Source organism: Carcharodon carcharias, chromosome 6 (assembly GCF_017639515.1).
Source record: "Carcharodon carcharias isolate sCarCar2 chromosome 6, sCarCar2.pri, whole genome shotgun sequence".
In the NCBI taxonomy this organism is placed as follows: Eukaryota; Metazoa; Chordata; class Chondrichthyes; order Lamniformes; family Lamnidae; genus Carcharodon; species Carcharodon carcharias.
This window is the reverse complement of record NC_054472.1, coordinates 154,663,668-154,687,270: the sequence shown is the minus strand read 5'-3', so window position 1 is coordinate 154,687,270 and position 23,603 is coordinate 154,663,668. Positions and strand designations below refer to the sequence as shown.

The 23,603-nt window shown below is 43.7% G+C and overlaps 1 protein-coding gene across 1 annotated transcript in view; it reads right to left on the bottom strand.

Annotated features, from left to right (window-relative positions):
* tg (thyroglobulin) overlaps nt 1–23,603 on the bottom strand; it is a 463,025-nt gene that overhangs the window by 242,220 nt on the left and 197,202 nt on the right. Inside the window, exons 35-37 of the mRNA XM_041189302.1 lie at nt 18,196–18,423; nt 5,326–5,469; nt 915–1,079 (exon numbers count right to left, since the gene is read on the bottom strand). Of these exons, the coding sequence (XP_041045236.1) occupies nt 915–1,079; nt 5,326–5,469; nt 18,196–18,423 (537 nt within the window). The remainder of the gene's footprint in view (nt 1–914; nt 1,080–5,325; nt 5,470–18,195; nt 18,424–23,603) is intronic.

The following is a 23,603-nucleotide window of genomic DNA, read 5'->3' as shown; positions in this document are numbered from 1 at the left end:
ACTCATTCCCCCAACAACTTTGTTCCCCACCCCACTCCCAATCTCACCTCCCCAACACCTTTGTCTCTCCCCTCTCAACCTCACCCCCACCCTGGTACACTTTATTCTCCCACTCATAGCTAAACCTTCCTCTCCTCTTCACCCCTGCCGACCATCCATAGCAGCCCATGGCCAAAATCGTGAGGTCCCGAAGCAGACCCAAGACGTCAACTGAGACCTCCCACCTTCCGAGAGCTGCTTCGTGATGGAGCCATGTGCATGAGGATCCACCCAGTATGTGATGCACGTGTTCCTCCAGGGTCCGGTAGCTGTGGGGCTCCAGCATCTTCTCCTCCTCAGATGTCCGTGATCTGAGCAAAGTCCTAACGGTAAGTCCTGACTTTTACATGTCGCACTTGTCCAGACGTGTTCCGGGCCGGCATGTTTTCCTGTTGGCGTAGCGGTAAATCTGGCATGTGGGGATGATTCTGGTCGGACCTTACTTTGCATCCCATTAGCAGAATGCAAAGCAGGTTCACGCCAGCCTTCAGCGGGTTTGGCTTTCCACCACGATGGACACCATCGAATGATCCCACTATGCTTTCACGCTGGCCTGAAACCGATTTCTGGCCTCCTCATCATATTGTCCCCCCCCACCCCCACCTGCCATGACACCCGATGCCAACTGGGCTGGAAAATTCCAGCCTTACAAAGTTTTCAAGGGCCAACACTGGGTGAAGACACTCACCATCCAGGCTCATACCTGAAGAATGGCCAATTAACAAATTCTAGTAAGCTGTTAGCATCGAATGCACAGTGAGCACTGAAAGGTGAGGAAGGGGAAAAAAACTTGTGGGGTGGGGGGAGCAACAAATAAAATTGTGTCAAAAATTATTACATAGCCAATAAACATATGCACTGATGAAGAAGCTCACCCTTCTTATAGTAGACCTCTTCTGCTGCTTCCTTGAGCAGGATTTGACAGTCGTGGCCTTGCAGTCCAGGTCGGCAGCTTTGGGTGTCAGGGTAAAAGAGGCATCGGACCCCCGTCGGCTGAGGCTGAAGAGAAACTGTGACACAAGCCCGGCTAGAAACACATGCTGCACAGGAAAGAAGCAGAAACAGGTAAGGGATGGTCCACCATTCCAAATATCCCATTTCCGTACATAACCCTTAACATCCCCATTTTTAATTGCAACTCCTTCACCTGAAATGGAGACATGGAGAGATTCAGCAAAGGCAGTAAAACCAAATTCTACATGGAATCGTGCTACTACCCCAAGCAGCAAACCCACTCCAACACTTTTGACACACAGCAGGTTAAGGAATATGAAGCAAAGAGTCCTCGTCCATACCTACTGCAGAAAAATTGGCAACCAGCCTCACTCAGAGACAAGAGGGCAGATTTAAACTTTGTATGATATTCTAATTTTGGGCATTGAATTCAAAAACAAGGAAGTCACGTTAAACATTACAATCTCTGTTTAGCCCTTAGTTGCAGTATTGTGCATAATTCAGAACACCTCACTTTCAGAAAGATGTCAAAGATTTGGGCAGGGTACAAGCAAGATACCACAAGATACCAGGGATAAGGGACTTCAGTTTTATGGAGCAATTAGAGTACTGAGATTGTTCTCCATAGGTTAAAGAAGATTAAGTGGGATTATGATATAGAGGTGTTCAAAATTATGAGGTGTTTTAATAAAGTAGGAAAAGTGATTCCTCTGGAAAGTGGATTGATAACAAGAGGTCATAGAATTAAAATAACTGGCAGAAGAACTAGGGGAAATACTTCACACAGCAGGTTGTTAAGATATGGAACACACTATGCTAAAGAGTTGTGGAATTAGAACCCATAGGGGCTTTCAAAAGGGAATTGGACATATATTTGAAGGGGATAATTTGCAAGGTTATGGAACAAAAGCTAAATTATGGAATTAAATTAGATAGTAACATCATAGAGACGGCACAGGCACAATGGGCTGATTAACCTCTTTCTGTGCTATAAGTTTCCATGACATTGTAAAACGGTAAGGTCTTCTGCAGCCTGCTTTACATCTCTCTTGATGTTTATGTCACTCTAGCCCAAACTGAGTCGGAGCTGTTCATTCTAATCGAGCTGGCTTTTAAAAACAAACTTTGGCTGGAACTGTTTTCGGGCCAGCCCACAATTTTGTGTCGTGGGCCATATCTTGCCAGTTCAGTATCACAATCCTGATCCTGAGCCATTTTTGGAGAGGCTGGGTCAGGGTCGGATCGGCAAGTGGTGAGTCAACAATGGAGGATAATTAGAGCCAATTACAGGGCTTCCCCATGCTGACTGGGATTTCTAGTTAGCAATGCAGGCAAGAGACATTGACCTGGACCACATCTGGGGAACGATGGAGGGCTCATATTGGGAGGGGCATGGAGATGGGGTGGGGTGGGGTGGAGTGGTGTGGCTGTGCTTAATCCTGCAAGGGACATCCCCACCTGCACCAGCCATAACCTCCAGGCTATAGCTCAGCCACTGGCCATCCTGCGGTGGGGTTGTCTCTCCACAATCACAACCAGGCAGCTGTGGCCATTTTAAATTTTTTAAAAATTGACCTCTTCCTCAGAAATTACCTACATGCTGAGGCACCCTTTTTCCATCACAAATCGGCAGCTCCCACCACGGCCAGTGGGCCTGCTGATATGTCAGTGTTTGAGGGCCCCCAATTGGCCCTCCAGTGTCGGGAGTATGTAATTAGATGGCGAGACTACTCCCTGCTGTTAATTGGCCTGGTCCTTCAAGAATCCAGGCGGGTAAGTTTAGAACATGCTGTGCAGGGTTGGGACCAGGAACTGAACCAGCAGCTGGGTTCCTGTCCATAACGTGGGCAGGGCTGGCATTTGTTGTTTAACTCTAGTTGCCTGGTGACATTTTTATTTAACGGCTTGATTCATCTGAGTGACTTGCTAAGACACTTCAGAGGGTACTTAAGATGTAATTATGTGGGGCCTGAAATCACATATATGCTAGTTGGGGTAAAGATCATTAGTAAGCCAGTTGGGCTGTCATAGCTATCCAATCACTTCATGGCATGAATTTCATGTTCCCTGCCGACGGGCTTTTAGGCAGGGCGGGAAGTGTGAAATTGAAGGAATGGATTCCCTCTGGGTTCCCAACAGTCCCATCCTCACAGCGATTTTATGCTGATGCAGGCAAGGCCTTGGACGGGCTGCCTGCCCTTGCGCCAATTAAGGCCCTTAAGTGGCTAACTATTGGCCATTTAAGGGCCATTTTCTGCCCAATTTTTAGGCTGGTGAGAGGATTTACCTGGTGTGGAGGTGTAACCCAAAAATGAACAGGCTTAGGCCTTGGGGGAAGGGGCAGGACGTCTCTAACAGAAGCCCCCTGCTGGCTTTGGGCACCCCGGCCCTTAAAGTTGGGTGGCCACTGGAGCTCCCTCCCCACCACAACCATCCTGCCATCCTGCGACCTCTCCCTTGATACACCAGTTGCCCACTTTCCACACCCCAGGCCTTCCTTACCCTCCCTGACCTGGGACCACATAAACTTACTTTGCTGTCCAGTCCCGAGACTTAGACTCAGGCATCTTCCTGTCGCTGCAGGGAGAGAGCTGCTGGCCAATCAGGTGGGCCGACAGCTCTCTAAGGTGGGATTCCTCCCGAGTGAGGGGCGGAAGTCCCGCCTGCAGTCAATTGACGCTCATTCAAGTGTGAAATGGCTGAAGGGCAGGCAGAGTTGGCGGGGAACTCTTTGGATGCCAGGAAGGGAAACCCTGCCAAACAAAACATTCATGCCCATGAGAGAGAATTTTCTCCCCGTCGGGTGGGGTTGGGCGGGAACGGGCGCGGGTGAGCGAGCATCCAATTGCCGCCCCTGATCACTTGGGCGCCGCAACTTTACGTGGGCGGGCCAATTAAGGCCGGCCCAGCGTGACGTGCACCTGGAAGCGCTGAGCACTCCCTGTGCAGGCGGGGGGAGTAGGCTGAGTCGGGGACTGCGCAGGCACACGAAAGAGCACAGAAATCTCCCTGAGGCACAGAGCTACCTCAGGGAGATTAGTGTGATTTTTTAAAATTCTAATGAAGAAAAGAAAAAAATTTTAAGACACATCCCCTCATGTGACAGTGTCACATGAGCTTGGACAAGTCAATGAACTTTAATTGAAAAAATTATTTAATTTATAAACCCTTCATGAAACCTCATCCTGCCCGGGGGATAAAGTTTCATGATAAATGCAAAGGCCGCCGGGGCTCTTCGCCTGCCTGCCAACCTTAAGGTTGGATGGGCAGCTCAATTAATTACTTTAATTAGTTTTTAAATGGCCTTAATCAGTTTGGTGGCCACGCAGCTGACTCTGCTGCATACCTGCCAAACGGGGGATCAGAATGACATGCAGTGATCTCGGGACGGTCACCCAACATCACCACGCATCATTTTATGAAGATTCTGCCCATGGTTGCTTTAACTGAAACCAGCTTTACATATCCAGATTTTTTGTAAAGGAACTGAATTCAAATTCTCAAACTGTCTTGGCAGAATTTTCTGCTGATAATAAGTGCCTTTTTTTTAATATACATACATTCATGGGATGTGAGCATCGCTGGCTAGGCCAGCATTTATTGCCCATCCCTAATTGCCCTTATTCAAAGGGCATTTTTAAGAATCAACCACATTGCTGCGGGTCTCGAGTCACATGTAGGCCAGATCAGGTAGGGACAACAGATTCCCTTCCCTAAAGGACATGAGTGAACCAGCTGGGCTTTTATACCAATTGACAATGGTTTCATGTCATCATTAGGTTTTTAATTCCAGGTTTCTTTTTACTGAATTCAGATTTCACCATCTGCCACGGCAGGATTCGAGCCCCAGTCCCCAGAGCACTACCCTGGGTCTCTGGATTACTAGTCCAGCAACAATACCACTATGCCATCGCCTCCCCCAGAAATAGGAATTATCCATTCTCCTGCAGTGAACCTCTCATTTCAGAGGCCATAAATACACCCCACAAAAAGGTAGAAATTAATAAGAAATAAAATGAAACCAAATTCACTAATAAAAACATGCATTAATAATGCCTGTCCATAATGAATTGTCTTTTGAATAAAAATCTGACTAATGTTTGAGAGCTCCCCTTCACAAGTTTTCTATGTGTACACAATGAAGACACTCTCGGCACTTAATGGGATCTTATAAGCAAATCAGTCAGGGTCACTGTGTTTCTACCCAATAAATTCAGCAACCTCTGTCATGAACACATATTGGGTGCTGTCTTATTTTGAGACAGTCATTTTAAAATATCCATACAGCATGAAGTTCCTTCGCATAGAGATCAGTTATTCATGTATGTTCACCTGACAGGCACCAGTCTCTGGCATTGTTCCTGAAATCTTTAGTCATCACAGAAGTATCGCTATCAATGTGTAAAACGTCAAAGGACGTTATTGTGGGATCGAGGTCCGGAGACACCTTGAGGATGTACCAGTTATTCAGTGACACTGCAATCAAACCATAACATTAAAATCAATGATAATCTGAAAATACATCGACTATGTTACAAAACTTAAAAATAATGCTTTAAGTCCTAAGGGAATGGTGTGTGATATGTCTCAGCTTGGCCTCATTAATGATAAAGATCTTCTCAGTTCTGCATGTGTAATGGATGAAAGCATGATGTATTGTGGCAGAAAAGGTAGAGGGAGAGAGAGATAAAGGGAGAGGAGGAGGGAAAAGGAAAGCAGGCGAGAGAAAGAAAGAGACATTAAAAGAAATTTATCATTCAGACCAAAAATATTATTCACTTAAATAGGTACCTGTTTGGTTAGTTCCTGTTTGGTTTAGCAATTTTCTTCCAGTACATCATACAGATTAGAGAGAAGTCAGACTGCTGAATTAACTGATCTCTGTAGTAACAACACTACAACTAGCCAAATGCTCTGAGGTGAAGGATAATATATCAGACAGATTCCGCATTCTGAATGGTTCTCCAGTGGCGCAGGATACAACTGAGCATGTGTGAACAATGGATAGGCATAAAACAGGGTTAGCTGTGTGAATCCCATGATAGAAAAACCCAACAAGGAGTCAACAACTTCAGAAGAGATGATATAAACTTGGCAACAGAAAGTGTAGCTGAATCCTGAATTATCTTGACTAGCAGTGTCAGGAACTTGTTCACTTTATTGCACTGCCATTGACAGTGGCTCTAGAGGTTGTAGGAGCATATAAAAAATGCCCATCTTTGTCCACCTCTAGTGCCACTTAATAGTATTTGCACTGGAGATGGAGTTGGTCATGATATCTCACTGGACTAGTATTCCAGAGACCAAGGGTAATGCTCTGGTGACCTGGGTTCAAATTCCACCTTGGCAGGTGGTGAAGTTTGAATCCAATAAAAAAAATCTGGAATTAAAGTCTAATGATGACCATGAATTCATTGCTGATTGTTGTAAAAACCCATCTGGTTCACTAATGTCCATTAGGGAAGGAAATCTGCTGTCCTCACCTGGTCTGCCTAATTGTGATTACAGACCCACAACAATGTGGTTGACTCTTAAATGCCCTCTGAACAAGGGCAATTAGGGAAGGGCCTAGCCAGTGACGCCCACATCCCATAAATAATAATAAAAAAAAATAGGGTGTATCATTCACATAGGCCAAAGAAGCAGGGTGGGCTCACTGTAACCAACCTGGGCTTTTGCCAGGAAGGGGAAACATACTGCAATCTGATAAGAGAAGCACCGAATTTCCTCAAACTCTGGGATGCACTCTCGCCACAAAACAGTCAGGAGAGAAGGGGAAGGGGGATGGAAGTGTTGGATCTCTACCTCAAAGTGTGATAGAGGAGAAATCTGAGAGGCCCGGGAAAATTTCTTTGTACTCAATGAAGAGGTTTACGAACCAAGGAGGTGGAGCCAGTAAGATAACTTGCAGATTCCCCACATCAGCTTCTTTCCTTTTTGCTGTGTGCAGCAACCTGATACCAGCATACTGGTCAATTAAGCAACACAAGAGGAAACCACAGAGATTTCAGGCACGTACAGTAATACTAAAATTAAATAAAACTGCCCTGACTTCCAGCAGGGTCAAGAACTTAGAATGCAATGCACTGAGATTGCTGCTCTTCCATACATGCTCATGGTGACTGAGCAGAACTGAAGAATTTCATCCTTACAGCTACAAATTGCAACTTAAAAAGTTTAAATGGCTAGTTATTCAGATTGGTAGGTAGAACACTGTGTTCAACAAGGTCCACAGTTATTCATAATTTAAACATATGGTTTGGACTTAGAAACAAGGAACAAGAAGGCAATAGAACATTGAGGACTGGGCAGTTAAGTTAAATAAATTTTAAGGAAGGTAAATGAGAGGTGATGCACTTTGGTAGAAAAAATAGTAATCACTTACATCTTACATCCACTTGTGTTGCTTAATTGACCAGTATGCTGGTATCAAGTTGCTGCACACACAGAAAAAAGGGAAGAAGCTGATGTGGGGAATCTGCAAGTTATCTTACTGGCTCCACCTCCTTGGTTTCGGAAACCAAATTAAAAACCGAATGAGGTCGAAGAGTAAGGATCCAAGAATACAGGTAAACAAACAGCATAGCAATTAAAATGCTAACAAAGCCCTGGGATTTATTTCTAGGAGTATAGAATTCAAATGCTCCTGAATTTCAACTTTAGTAGTTGAACTTGAGCTGAAGGTGAGTTTGTAGAGAACCCTGGGTCAGGTCACATTTAGAATACTGAGCACAGTTCCAGTCTCCATACTATAAAAAGACAATAAATTTACTGGAGCAAGTGCAAAATTAATTTACAAAAATAGTATCAGAATTGAGCGATTAATCACACCTATTGGAAAAGATTGAACAAGGTGGGGCTGTTTCCAAGACTTAGAGGTAACCTGATAGAGGTCTTTAAAATCATGACTGGGTTGGCAAGGTAGATGTAGAAAGGCTGTTTCCACTAATGGGAGATCCTAAATCAGGAGCCATAAGTGCAAGATAGTTATTTTTGCTATATTTGAAACTACAGCTACATATAAAAATTTCCTAACACACCTTAATATGCTCCATCCTACACTCAAATTCACCTTTGAAATGGAGCAGTCTAACAAGCTCCTTTTCCTCGACATACTAATTCAGAAACCTGGTGATGGGTTCTCTACTACTGTTGACTGCAAGCCTACCTTCACTGGTCAATTTACATGGATTTCAACAGCTCCATGCTATAACATTAGCCTTATCAGAAAGCTTGTAAATGGGGCCCAATGATTTTTAAAGATTATTTATTTGCTCATGGAATGTGGGCGTCACTGGCTGGGTCAGCATTTATTGCCCATCCCTAATTGCCCTTGTTCAGAGGGCATTTAAGAGTCAACCACATTGCTGTAGGTCTGGAGTCACATGTAGGCCAGACTAGGTGGGGACAGCAGATTCCCTTCCCTAAAGGACATTAGTGAACCAGATGCTTTTTTACAACAATCAGCAATGCTTTCATGGTTATCATTAGACGTTTTAATCTACTTTTTTTAATTCCAGATTTGCTCACCATGCAAGCTTGATGCCGAAATAGGGTGCATCAAAGCTGTCCTGCAGGATAATGACTGTCTTGATTGTTTAGAATAGGCCTAAGGCTGCCACTTTCAATCTTGAAAAGTGCCCAGTTTGGCTCAAATTACCCTGGCAGGCTAAGGTATCTCGAAAATTTGAGCAACAGGGGAAGCTGGATGTTAGACATTGCTATTATGCAGTAGCAACATGAGTGGTTCTTTCACAACAGGATGCTGCCGTCAAGCCAATAAAAGCATTCTGCCTACCCCACAAATGAATGGTATATGAATTTCAGTGCAGAAGCTATGCCAGGTTACGTAAGTCATACATTCCAACGAATGGCAGATTGTATCAAATTTGATCGTTTGCAATAGGCAAAGTACTGACTGTTCTCAACCAGTCCATGCTTGCAAAACTCAAGAGTATAATGTGTAGTGTCAGAACACAAGAACGCAAGAACACAAGAATTAGCAGCAGGAGTAGGCCATTCGGCCCCTTGAGCCTGCTCCATCTTTCGATAAGATCATGACTGATCTAACTGTGGCCTCAACTGCATACTTTCCTGTCTTCCCCCAATAACCATTAACTCTCTTGATGATCAAAAATCTAACTCAGCTTTGAATATATTCAATGATCCAGCTTCCACTGTTTTCTGAGGATAAGAATTCCACAGTCTAACAGCAGAGAAAATATTCTCCTTATCTCAGTCTTAAATGGGAGACCCCTAATTTTTAAACTGTGTCCACTGCTCCTAGACTCCCCCACAAGGGTAAACACTCTCCCAGCAACCACCCTGTCAAGTCTCTTCAGAATCTCTCTTCTCTTTTAAACTCCAATGGGTATGCCCAATCTGTTCAACCTTTCTTCATAGGATAATCTCTTCATCCTAGGAATTAGTCGTGAACTTTCTCTGAACTGCTTCTAATGCAATTATATCCTTTTTTAAGTAAGGAGACCAAGTCTGTACACAGTATTTCAGATGCAGCAGCAATTCCCTACTTTTATATTCCATTCTTCTTGCAATAAACGCCAACTTTCCATTTGCTTTCTTAACACTTTCTGTATCTGCATTCTAACTTTTTATTATTCATGTACCAGGAAACCCAGACCCCTCTGTGCTGTAGCGTTCCATTCAAATTCATTCCATTCTCTCCATTCAAATAATATACTCCTTTTCTATTCTTACTGCCAAGGTGGACAAGTGCACATTTTTCCACATTATACTCCATTTGCCAAATTTTGTCCACTCACATAACCTATCTATATCCGGTTATAGGCTCTTTACCTCCTCTTGACAACTTACTTTCCTACCTATCTTTGTATGATCATCAAATTTAGCTACCATACTGTTGTAGGGTGACCAAGTTGTACTATTAGTGTTAGAGTTGATCAGCAGACACTTCATGGGTGGAAACTTTAAGCTTATTTTCAGTAGCAACTACACTTGTGCTTTCAACTCCAACTCTAACTCTACACTGTGGGCTGAGGTAACCCATGCTACACTCCTATTGGTTACTGTAGATCATGTGATATCTCCTAACAAGTATTATTCTTAAAGGTATATTACACACCAAATAAAACCATAATTACTACATTCCTCCCCCTTTAACTCGGCTATACATATATTTAAAAGTTCATTGTTTTTCAAGGCAACATAATATTTATACTGGGCAAGGAATTTACAAGTTCAGTCTTTCAGATGGTTTCCTGGTGTGTGTGGAACATTGCAGCTCCACAACTTCAGATTCTTTGTTAGGAACCTCCTTTTCCGGAGTTGCCTGAACATCAGGTGCTTCAGTGGGGACTTGCAGTTCTGTATTCTCAACTCTTATAGGAACATCAGACATGTCTGTCCTGAATTGAATATCCTCACCAGCAAACACAGGCCTGGTCATGATCGCTGGTGGAACCATATCTTGATGATTTGTTTCTCTCTTCCTTAAATGGTCCACATGTTTCCGAATGATCCAGCCTTCTACCTCCACGTGGTAAGATAGAGGTCCAATGCTGCACTTATTTCACTGGGTAACCACTTTGGTCCTTCACCAAAGTTTTTCACGTATACCAGCTCTCTCTCATGATTATGCCAGTTGTGTCTAATTTTCTGGCTTCTCTGACTCCTTTCCACCTTCCCCTCTAAATTCAGCATTATTAAGTTCAATCTTATCCTGAGATGATGTTTCAACAATAACTCCACAGGTGTGATGCCTGTTGTTGTATGAGGGGTAGACCCGTAATGAAAAGAAAGCGTGCTAGTTTGGTTGCCAAGGAATCGCCAGTTAACTTTCTCATGCCTGTCTTGAATGTCTGAACCACCCTTTCGGCCAGAGAAAGGGTGGTAAGGTGCAGTTTTCACATGAGTGATACCATTGAGGCTGATAAACCATTGAAGCTCAGCACTTATAAATGCCATGCCATTATGGCAAATGACTACTCCTGGTAGTCTGTGAATGGCAAAACTCTGGCATAGTTTCTCAATTGTAGCGGCCGGCAATGGTGACTTCGCCTTATATGCGTCCAACTATTTTGAATGGGCATCGACAATGAGCAGAAACATTGTTTCCAGGAAAGATCCAATGTAGTCAATGTGTAATGGCACCCAAGGTCTAACTGGCCACTGCCATGGGTGTAACAGAGCTGTCATTGGCAACTTTTGCAGTGACACACAGTGGCACACAGTGCTTTACTAAACTCTCCATCCATCCCAGGTCACCATAGATAGCTGTGTGCTATGGTCTTGATTTGGGAAATTCCTGGATGGGCACTGTGTAGTTCAATTAAAAGTGGCTCCTTTCCATTTGGAGGAACTATCACTCGTGCTCCCCATAATTAGATGCTACCCTGGCTGGTTATTTCAGGCCTTCTGTTGACGTACGGTTTCGTTTAATCAGACAGGGGCTCCTGCGACCAACCGTATAACACTTGTTCTTGTATTTGAGATAAAACTGGGACCTGACTTGTCTGGTCTCTGATCAGTTGAGCACATACCGGCGAGGAATCTAAGAAATTTAACAACAAGTTCCAGTGGAACTGGGACATGCTCATCATTTTCTTGTAGGCATCGGCGTTTGCGATTTGATTGCCAGGCCTATGTATGAACGTGTATTCGTACACTGCCAGAATTAAGTCCCTATTAATATTTCATTATCTTCTTTCTATGTGCCACCTTCTTTCTAGTGCAGACTTTAATCTCAACCTTCTTTTTGACTTCACTGTTGGCCAGGCTTCTCTCAGATGCAAGCTCAACTTGTCTGAGCTCAGTCGCTGAGTCTCCCAAAATTTCATTATCTGTCTGCTTCTTGGAAACTTCTGTGGCTTTTGCTTCCAAAGCCTCTTTGGCTTCATTTAGCTGATTCTTCAGCTCTTCTGTGTCTTTTTCGTATTTCTTTGCTGCCTCCTGGAAAATTGAACATTTTTGTGTCTTCTCTGCCAACTCATTCTTCAGTTTGTTCAGAGAGGTGCCGAATTCTTTCTGTTTCTCTTCATACTTTTCCAGAGGTACAAACTTTGACCTGAGGGAACTTTGCAGCGTGTGAAAGTCATTCAACAGGTTTTCTTTTTCCCGGCGAAGGTTACTCACCCCATCTCGAACTCTGTCATCAAGTAGGGTCTCTTCGAGTTCCTTCTGCTGTTCTTCCAGGTTTTGGCTTAAGACAATCTGCATTTCTTCTGTTGAAGGGTCATGAGGACTCGAAACGTCAACTCTTTTCTTCTCCGCCGATGCTGCCAGACCTGCTGAGTTTTTCCTGGTAATTCTGTTTTTGTTTTGGATTTCCAGCATCCGCAGTTTTTTTGTTTTTATCTCTGCATTTCTTCTGGTTGTTTAGTTCTTACACACTCCTTTTTCAAAACAGGAACACTTCCAGCCTCCTTTTGGAATCTCAGTGACCAATCAAAGTTGATTTCCTTTAGCCAATTCCACCCTAGAAGGCTTGGTCCTATGCCTCTCAATACCAACACTGGTAGCTTTATCAATTGGCTTCCATAATGGACAGTTACTCTGCTTATGCCTTTTACTTGAATATTTTCATCTGTATATGTTTTCAGTTTAGCAGCTGTTTCTTATAAACTTAATTGATGTTCACCATTATTCAGATATCTGAAGGTATGTTCCCCAATTACTGTAATGGAAACTCCCATGTCCACTTCCATTCTAACAGGTTTGCCATTTGCTTTCACTGTGACAAATATTGGTTCTGTCTTTCCAACTTACAGATTAAACAACAAGTAAATGTCTGAACTTGTTGTTTCAGGCTCTTCCACATTGTAGAGTTCATTGGGTATATTCTTTTGTTTACAAGCCTGCTTGAATCCTTCCTTGCATTGCCTCATCAAATGTCGATTTCTATGACAATAGTAGCATTCGATTTTTTAAAACTACAGATTGCTAAAAGACCAATGTTTCCATCTCTATTAAAATGATTCTTCACTTTCGCTGCTAAGTTATTTTTCTTTATTCTTCGGTTAGTGGGCCTGTTTCCACTTCTCAGCTTTCTCGCGCCACTTTCGGCTGAGGTTTCCCACCCGATGTGGAGGACGGCGCCATTTTGTGTACTCTGTATTGCCTTTGAATCTCTTACTGCACTTTCCATGGCCAACACTATCTCCAGCATGTTCTTGAAATCCAGATTCACTTCAGACAACAATCTCTTCTGAACAGAGTCCTCTTTCACACCACACACTAAACAATCTCTGAATATGTCATACCAAACTCACAGTGTTCCATTAGCTGCTTCACATTTGCCACATAGCAGGCAATGGTCTCACCCGGGGCTCTATTTTGCGAATTAAATCTGAACCTCTGCATCATGACTGAGGGCTTGGGTTGAAAGTGACCCTTCACAAGGTCCATCAATTCATCAAAATTCTTTGAACCTGGGGCACATGGTGCCATTAAACATCAAATCAAACCATAGATTTTCCTCCCACAAGTACTCGAGAAGGTCGCTCACCTCCCCTCTTCCCTCGCAATCTCATTCACTTGAAAAAAGAACATGAGATGTTCTATGCATTGAGACCAATCATCTGTGGCTGGTTCAAAAGGATCAATTCTCCCAAATTAGAGAGAGGATAACTTATTCAATTCTAATGGAGCTTGCTACTTACAATCTCTGGGGGAGGTAGAGTACAGATTTCTTTCTAACTTGATTTCTTCCATTCAATCCTGTTTTATCCTTGTCATCAGTTTGTTGTAGGATGGCTGATTGTACTATTAATAATAGAATTGATCAGCAGGCGCTTCTTGGGTGGAAACATTAAGTTTATTTACAATATATTCAGCAGCAACTATACATGTGCATTCAACTCCAAATCTAACTCTGCACTGACTGCTGAGGTAGCCCATATGGCTCCCCTATTGGTTGCTACAGATCATGTGATCTCTCCTAACAAGTATTATTCTTAAAGGTACAATACACACTAAATAAGACCATAATTACTGCACACACATTCAGTCCCTTCATCCAAGTCAGTGATATAGATTGAAAAAGTTGAGGCTCCAACAGTGATCCCTGTGGCACCCCACTAGTAAGAGCCGAAGTGACCCATTTATCCCTACTGTCTGCTTCCTGTTAGCTAACCAATCCTCTATCTATGTTAATATTTTACAGCCTACACCATGAACTCTTATTTTATGAAACAACTATTGATGTGAAACCTTGTTTAATGCCTTTTGGAAATCCATATACCACATCTACAGGTTCGCCTTTATCCACCTTTCTTGCTACTTCCTCAATAAACTCTAATAAATTTGTAAAACATGATTGTCCTTTCACAAAACCATGTTAACTCTGCCTGATTGTTTTATAATTTTCTAAATGTTCTTCCTAATAATGGATTCTAGCATTTTCCCTATGGAAAATGTTAGGCTAACTGGCCTATAATTTCTTGCATTCTGTCTTCCTCTTTCTTGATTAGAGTTATTACATTAACAATGTAGATGTGATTCTGTGATTGGACAACCCTTGCTAACTAATCTCAATCATGCTGAGAATTACACTAGCAATCAATTTAATATTAGAGTCTGGCTTGCAATGTGGCTTACTTGTACTTGCTAGAAGCTACATATATTCATACACAGGAACCTGTCCTCTGCATGCAAAAGGAATATGCCCAGGAATTGCGCCTTTATTGAATTAAGCAAAAGCCAGGGGGGCAACAATCCCTGATGCATTCTCCATGGCAATGCCTCGACTAATCAGGGTTCACTTGCCAACCAATTCACATCCTTTTCTCATGCAGCCTAAATTGTTGCTCCCTTTGACATTTGGCATTCTTGCATCTGTCCTGATGAGTTCGAGATCAAAAGTTTCACCAGCATGTGTCTTTTTTCTGTAATACTCGAAGAAATTTCTTTAGTCAGAGACTGATAGGATGTGGAACTCACTACCACAGAATGTAGTTGAGGCAAATAACTTGAATACTTTAAAAGTGAATTACATGAGTACATGTGAGAAAAGAGGGAAAGATATGCTGAATGGTTGAGATGAAGGAGGTAAAATGGGAGGAGATTCATTTGGCATATAAACACCAGCACAGATTTATTGGGTTGAATGGCCTAATTCTGTGCTGAATATTCCGTAATTCTATGAAAAAACTGGCAACCAGCAGCTTGTATGCCATTATGGCCGCTGCAGAATCTATTTTGCAATGCAAATGGAACCATTTCCAAGGTGGCCACTTGCATTTTTACCATCCAGTATGTCACCCCCTACCATCCTCATAAGCTCTAACCAAAGATTGAGCACATTGTCAAGGCTGACAGTCCAGTGAAGTATTCACTGTTAGAGCTGCCAATGTTCAGATGAAATATTAAACCACTGCCAATTTCAATGGTTCAGGTGGACATTAACGATCTTGTGTCAATATTGGAACAATGCTGCATTAAATCTGATCGTTCGATCATTCATCTCACCTTATGATTTAAGGTGTCAGATGGCTGCTGAGCTTGCCTTTATAAGTTATTTCAAAGAGTAATTCAATGTGCCAAGCGCTTTGAGAAATTTGCAACATAAATGCAATATGGCCATTGTGTTTAGATTGGATGGAATCATCTAATTTTGGACAAGACTTCAATGACTATGGCATCTTCTGGATTTAAACCTCTTTTTTGCCTTATTTAATAACCATGGGATAGCTCTGTTCATTGGAGGGAGCAAAGGAACTGATGGCACGGTAGTGGCTGTGCATCCCCTCCCCCATTAACCCCGCTTTCCCTCTTCCTTGCTTATGGCATATCAAGGGAAGCCAGTCTGATTCCTTCGGTTCTTCTATCCTTGATAAAGTTAAGTTACCCCCACCCAATGAGTAGAGAAATGCCCGTAAAACATACCACAGGCTGACTATCACTGTGACTTTGCTGACAAACCTGGGAGTGGGAGTGGGGGTGGGTTATCAATTTCAGGTTGCATGACCATGGCCCTGCATTAGGTGTCAGCAGTGGTTTCATGGTAACACACTTGCTTGTGAATCAGGAGGTTGTGAGTTCATTGACCTTTGTGTATAGTCCAGGCTGTGACATCAGCCCAAGGCCGCACTATTGGATTCATGCCTGATGTTCAATGACACATAGGGTGTCAGTTTAAGAGAGATAAAAGATTCTATAACTGCCAGCCTGGCTTCTGGCTAATGCGCATCCATCAATCAAAATCACCAAAACAGATAAATAGATAATAAACAGACCTTGCTGCATGTAAATTAGATACCACATTTCATACATTACGTCGGAGTGAGTGCACTTCAGAAAGTATTTAATTTGTTTATAGCACTTTGGAACACCCTGAAGTTATGAAATGCTCCATTGAAAGAGAAGTCGTTCTTTATACCCTTAGCATCATATGATACATGACAGAGAACACAGAAGGTCTTTTATCCAGAGGGTATCCTCATCTCCTACTAGCCAATTCAAATGCTCTGAATGCACTGAGCCACATCATAGCCCAGCTGGTTAAAATAGAGGTTAGAATGGTGACCACTCAGCACAGAACAACAAATGCCTGACCTGTGGTTTCTGTATCTGCAATGTGTGTACTTCATGGTCTAGGGTGGATGCGCATTCCAGGAAGGATGTGGCTTCTCTGTGAAAGGCAGAGGTGAGAGCATTTGCTGTGGTACAGTGGGTGGCTGTTCTAGGGGATGTGTTTCATGTGGTTTCTCTAAGATAGGGAACCATACTTAACGTATGTTCTAACAAAGGCTCTGGGGTACTGCAGAGTATCACAGTTTAAAACATAGGAATAAAGGAACATAAGATACAGAAGTAGCCCATTTAGCCCTCAAGCCTGTTGTCATTCAATTAGATCATGGGTGACCTGCGGCCTTATGCCATGTACCATGGAGCCCTTAATAACTTAAATCTATCAATCTCAAAAAAAAAACAATTGATTTAGCATCAATTGCTTTTGTGGAAAAGAGTTCCAAACTTCTATCACCTTTTGTGTGTAGAAGTGTTCCATAATTTCACTCCTGAAAGTTTGGCTCCAATTTCCTGCTGTGGATTTTTTAGTAGTAGGGTCAGGTACATCCAGGGTAAATGTGGAACTGAGTACAGTACTGCCCACCCAGTGATGTAAGAAGGCACATGACCGAGAGCCGGAGTCAGTCTAGAGATGGACAGAGCTGAGTAAAGAACTAGGATGGAGTCAGTTCCATACCCGTGCCCTCTCCGCAGGCCTGTCCAACCCACATGCCATGGGCCACAATGCAGTCCACAAAGCCCCTCTATGTGGCCCCTGAATGATTGTTGAAAATTCCGGTAAGAGGGGTCAGTGAGTTGGAAAATTTCTGCAGGGGGCTGCTCCTCTGATCACAGCCTGTTTCTCTCCCATGTTTGGCTTAACAGTGAGCCTATCAACAGCAAACGTGGGAGAGAAAGAGGCTGTGATTAGAGGAGCAGCAAACATCAGAAGCTGCAACTTGTGAAGATAGACTTTGGAGCATGCAGGTTCTCCGCTCACCACGCTTTCCTGTGGCTCCGGCCACTTTCCCCCAGCTCCCAATGCTCTGGCCTGGCTTCAGCCTTGTTCCCCCGGCTGTCCCCAGTTCTCCTCACTTTCCTCCAGCTGTTCCCATGATCCCTGGCTGTTCCCTGTGTTAGCTAGGCTTTCCCCTTGTTCCCTGGCTGTTCTCCGCATTCCTCCAGCTGTTCCCCGTGTTCTCTGAGTTTTTCCCGGGTTCTCCGACTACGCCCTGCATTTCCCCAGCCATCCCTAGTTATCCCCATGCTCCCCTGGCTGATTTAGTAAGGGAGGGTGAGTAAGTGAGTGAGTGTGAAGGTGGCTGAGTGAGTGTGTGTGGGTGGGTGGCTGAGTGACATGTCTGGGTGAGCGTGACTATATATTGGGTGTGTGAGAGAGAGAGAGAGAGAGAGGGGTGTGAGAGTGAGGAGAGTGAGTGTGTGCCTGGCTCACTCCCAGTCTCAGGGTTCTCATTCACCCTCACCCCACACACCAACAGGCACTCTAATCCACCCTTACAGGGGGTGAGGGTCAGTGAGCACACTGAGATGGGGAGTGAGCTGGACACACACACTGTCACCCTTTCACACTCTATTATTCATTTTTTTAATCATCAATTTATGGTTGTGACACTCTTTTTGCATAGCAAGTATTTTCTTATCATATGTAAGCTTTTTCTTTTTGACATTCATGTTTAATGTTGTTTCAAACCTTACCTTTCTGAAATTTGGTCATCGGCACCCCTGAATGTGAGATAATTTGAAATGTGGCCCCTCCCAACGCAAAAAGGATGGACAAGTCTGACCTACTATATATATGTATATAGTTATGAGTTGTTAATAAAGACTTGCAGTTAATATAACTTGCCATTAACGTACTCAAGACTACGAAGCCTACTTCCTGGTATCCGAAGCAAGATCCTGGCAATGTCCGGATCAAAAAACCTTTATCCTCACAAGAATGCAGAAAAACTTTTTAAAAACTTCAACAGAATCTGAACTAAAACAAACTTCCAACTGAAGCTACAAATGTGGAGAAAGTTCACCAAAATGAAAAAGCCCCAGAGAGAGAAGAGCCTGGAAGCTAAAAGATAAAAGTTTTACTCCTGCGTAAGACTCCATAAATCTCCCTTGGAAGTTCAGCTTCAGCAAGCCGAGCTCACAGCCTGCAAGGGTGAGATAATATTTTTGAAATCCCAGGCCAGCCAGTCCTGAGGAACCCTTTTTCATTCATTCAGTCGGAAGTACCATTTGAAAGAAACCCGCTGCTGATCCCAATCCCCGAGTCTCAACACCAAGTTCAGCAAAGAGGGAAAAAAAAATTTGTATACTTTGGGTACATTGCGACCATTCCATTTCCTAAACAGTAAGCTTGTGGTCCTTTCCTGTGTGTCCTGACTTGCAACGCTACACTGCTGATTAAATTAAATTGGCTGTCAGCCAACACACACAACCGCTGATCCTTCAGCTTTAGGCAGAAGCACACCGTTGCCATTTTGGAAAGCCCACCAAAAACCGGCAAACGCAGGAAAATCCATTGCTCGCGGGGAGTAGCAACCCCATTTTGGAAGCCTGTAATCTCTTAAAGCTATACCCACATTTTTAAAGATCTTCAAAATGGATCACAAGTCCACACTTCCAGCTCCACTGGGATTCACTCATGCCCAGATCAGTCACAGAATTAGAATCTTTGGGGAAAAAGATTATTACGATACAGCATTTCTGTAGGTCTAGGTAAAGAATCCGAAGTAGAACAAATCAACTGGGCCAATTGCAGACATCATTGCACGACAAGCTATCAATGAGTCAGCTGCCAAATTTGATGATGTTTTAAAATCCTTCGATGTTTATTTCAACCTGAGATCCAATAAAATATTGGAGAGAGTCAAATTTAATAAGAGCATCCAGCTTCACGGGGAACCTCTCGATTCCTTCATTAAACGATCTCTACAGGCTGGCAGAGGGGTGTGAATATGGCAATTTAAAGCCTGGGCTCGCCTGAGACAGAATCATGATGGGTGTTGCAGATGATTCACTCTCTGGCTTCTTACAAGCTAAAGATGAAATTAACCTAGACAAGGCAACCGAGCTAAGTTAGACTGAACTATGTGAACAACACAGGACGATCCTCAGGGCAAAGAACACCACGTGGGTAGAAACCAGCTCTCAGTCCAGCTTCTCAGGTCACAGAAACACAGGGACCATCCAAGCCAGGGAAAGCAATTCCTGAGCAAAAACAGAATTACCTGGAAAAACTCAGCAGGTCTGGCAGCATCGGCGGAGAAGAAAAGAGTTGACGTTTCGAGTCCTCATGACCCTTCGACAGAACTGCCCAGCAGAGTGATCTTGCCAGCACCGCAGTGCACAGCGCCCTCACAGGAAAGATCAGTATCCTGCAAGCACTGCCCAATGCTTCCTCTCCAACCGACAGGGACACTTTGGTAAACTGTGCAAGTCAAAAACCCAGCACCACACAAACATCCCAAAGGTCATCCATGAGGTCAAGACTGACAACCCTGAAGACAAACAGCCATTTTTCTTGGGTTACATCAGAGAATATGAGTTCTTCATTTTGGGATTCTGACATCCTGGTCAATGGTCATCCAACAAATTCTTCATTAGATTCAAGTGCCAGCGTGGCAGTGCTGTCAGACGAGGTATCATGGCTCCAAGGCCTTAGGCATCGAACGATGGACACTCCACTTTATTAAGCAGGGGGGGAGGCCAACTCCCAGTCATCGACACGATCCTTGAATCACTGAGGAATGGCAATAAACAGATCTTTGAGCTGATGTATGTTGTCTGAAATCAGCCTTTCTCTCTTCTGTGAAGGGATGTCTGCATAACCCTGGACCTTCCCTGGACAGCAGAGGATGTCAAGACCACAGTTGTCATTAGCCAGACTGAACAGCACGGTCCTGAGTCCTCAAACATTAAAGAGTATTCAGAGTCTGATTTTACCTGCAATCTCTTTTCTCTTTTTACAGAGCAGGTTTGTCCATCGTGATTCCAGGTCCTGGAAAGTCCCCAATGGTCTGAATAATATCCTGCACATGGAATTCCCATAGCATCTCTGGTAGAAGTGGTACCAGAGAAGGATCAACAGTCTGAGGAGCCTCTGCTTCGAACTACGGTGGTGGTACAGTCGGTAGACATACCCACCACTGTGTACACACAGCGACTTCCAGCCAGTAAGCCAGAACCACAGAGATGCTGGAATTTCATAGGAGTCTCGCAACATCAACAACAAAAACAGAAGTGAGCATACTACTCGATCTTCTTGCCCTTCCTCAGCCACAGAAAGCTTGCTGACTGCCCAAAAGCCAAAAGAAGAAAAGGCACCACTGGGCACATGAAGAATGTTGGTCCAATTGTTGAGGTGCTATTAATGATAGAGTTGATCTGCAGACACTTCTTGGGTGGAAATATTGGCCAGAATTTTTAGCTCGGTGGGTGGGTGTGCACCCGACTCGACCGAGCTTGAAATGAGGCGTGATGATGTCGACCGAGCATGCCGACGTCTTCGCTCGATAGTTTGGTCGCCGGGCACGCGCCGGAATCGGCAGCACGCCTGCCGACAATTAAAAGGTTATCATTTAATATAAATTTTTCACTGCCTGTTCAACCTAAAGGCTGGCGGCCAGGCAAAAAGGCCAGGCGGCCTTTGCATTTTTTTGGATACCTCATCCACGGGCAGGATGAGGTTTCCAAAAGCAAATACAAATAAAATAAAAACTTTATTTTTTAATTAAAAACATGATCCTGCTCACGTGACAGAACCACATGAGAGGACATGTTTCATTACATTTTTCTGCTCTTCATTATTTAAAAAAATATCTCTTCATCTCCTTGAGGCAACTTTGTGCCTCAGGGATATTATTCAGCGGTCTCTGTTGGACATGTGCAAAGTTTGCGCTCGGCCCGCTCGCCCTCCTCTCCCCATCCACACAGGTAGTGCTCAGCGCTGCCGCTCGCATATCTTGTTGGGCGGGCGTTAATTGGCCCACCAGTGTGAAATTGCAGTTCGCTGTCGATCATGGGTGGTGGTCAGCTTCCCGACAGCCCAGCCCGCCCCTGCCAATCCTGTACATCAAGGGCAAAATTTTGCCCATTAAGTTTATTTATAATATACTCAGCAGCAGCTACACGTCTGCTTTCAACTCTAACTCCACCTCTACACTCCTGATGAGGTAGCCCGCACTACTCTCCTATTGGTTATTACAGATCATGTGACCTTCCTTAACAAGTATTATTCTTAAAGGTACATTACACACTAAATAAAACTATTATTACTATATTCCTCCCCCTTTAACTCGGCTATACATATTATATTTATAAGTACATTTCTTCAAGACACCTCAATATTTACACTGGGCAAGGAATTTATAAGTTCAGTCCTTCAGGTGGTTTCCTGGTACGTGTGGAATGTCGCAGCTCCACAGTTTCAGATTCTTTGTCAGGATCCTCCTTTTCCAGAGTTGCCTGAACATCAGGTGCTTCAGTGGGCACTTCCAGTTCTTTATCCTCAACTCTTACAGGAGCATTAGGCATGTCAGTCCTGGATTGAGTATCATCAACAGGAAACCGGTCATGATTACTGGTGGAACCAATTCTTGGTGATTTGTCTCTCTCTTCCTTAAATGGTTCACATGTTTAGGGATGATCCGGCCTTCCACCACCACGTGGTAAGATAGAGGTCCAGTCACCACAGTTATTTCACCTGGTTACTACTTTGGTCCTTCCCTGAAATTTTTCAAGTATACTGGCTATCCCATGGTAAATTTCCTCTCAAGGTTATGCCAGCCATGTCTAATTTTCTGGCTTCTCCAACTCCTTTCCACCTTTCCCTCTAAATTCAGCATTATTAAGCTCAATCTCGCCCTGAGATGGCATTTCAACAATAACTCCTGTGTGACACCTGTTGTTGTGTGAGGGGGAGTCCTGTAGTGAAAAAGAAAGCGTGCTAGCTTGGTTGCCAAGGAATCACCAGTTAGCTTTTCCATGCCTGCCTTGAACATTTGAACCGTCCTCTCAGCCAGTCCATTTGAGGAAGGGTGGTACAGTGCAGTTTTCACATGAGTGATACGGTTGAGGCTGATAAACCGTTGAAACTCAGCACTCGTAAATGCCGTGCTGTTAGCAGAAACGATTGCTTCTGATAGTCTGTGAATTGCAAAACTCTGACATAGTTTCTCAATTGCAGTAGCCGATGTTGGTGACTTCACCTCATATATGTCCAAACGTTTTGACTGGGCATCGACAATGAGCTCCCAGGGGAGACGATGGCATAATGGTATTGTCACTGACTAGTATTCCAGAGACCCAGGGTACTGCTCTGGGGAACCTGGGTTCAAATTCCACCGCGGTGAAATCTGAAGTCAATAAAAATCTGGAATTAAAAGTCTGATGATGACCACCAAACGATTGTCATAAAAATCCAACTAATGTCATTTAGGGAAGGAGATCTGACTTCCTTACCTGTTCTGACCTACACATGACTCCAGACCCACAGCAATGTTGTTGACTCTTAACTGCCCTCTGAACAAGGGCAATAATTGCTGGCCTAGCTAGTGATGCTCACATCCCGTAAATGAATAAAAAGGAAAGGTCCAACATAGTCAATGTGTAACTGCACTCACATGGGTGTAATGGAGCTGTCATTGGCAACTTTTGCAGTTGCTGACATGGTACACAGTGCTTTACTAAACTCTCTATTTCACCAGGCCACCATAGATAGTTGTGTGCTAATCTCTTCATTTGGAAAATTCCTGGATGGGCACTGTGTAGTTCAAGTAAAAGTGGCTCCTTTCCACTTGGAGGAACTATCACTCGTGCTCCCCACAATAAGATGCCATCCTGGTTGGTTATCTCATGTCTTCTGTTGAAATACGGTTTCATTTCAACAGGTACGGGCTCCTGTGACAAACCATGTAGTAACTGAGATAGAACTGGTTCCCAACTTGTCCTGTCTTTTACCTGTCACACACATACCAGCGAGGAATCTAAGAAATTGAACAGTAAAACAAGTTCCTGTGGAACTGGGACGTGCTCATCATTTTCTTGTAAAGGCAAATGACTAGGTGCATTGGCGTTTGCAATTTGATTGCCAGGCCTATGTATGAAAG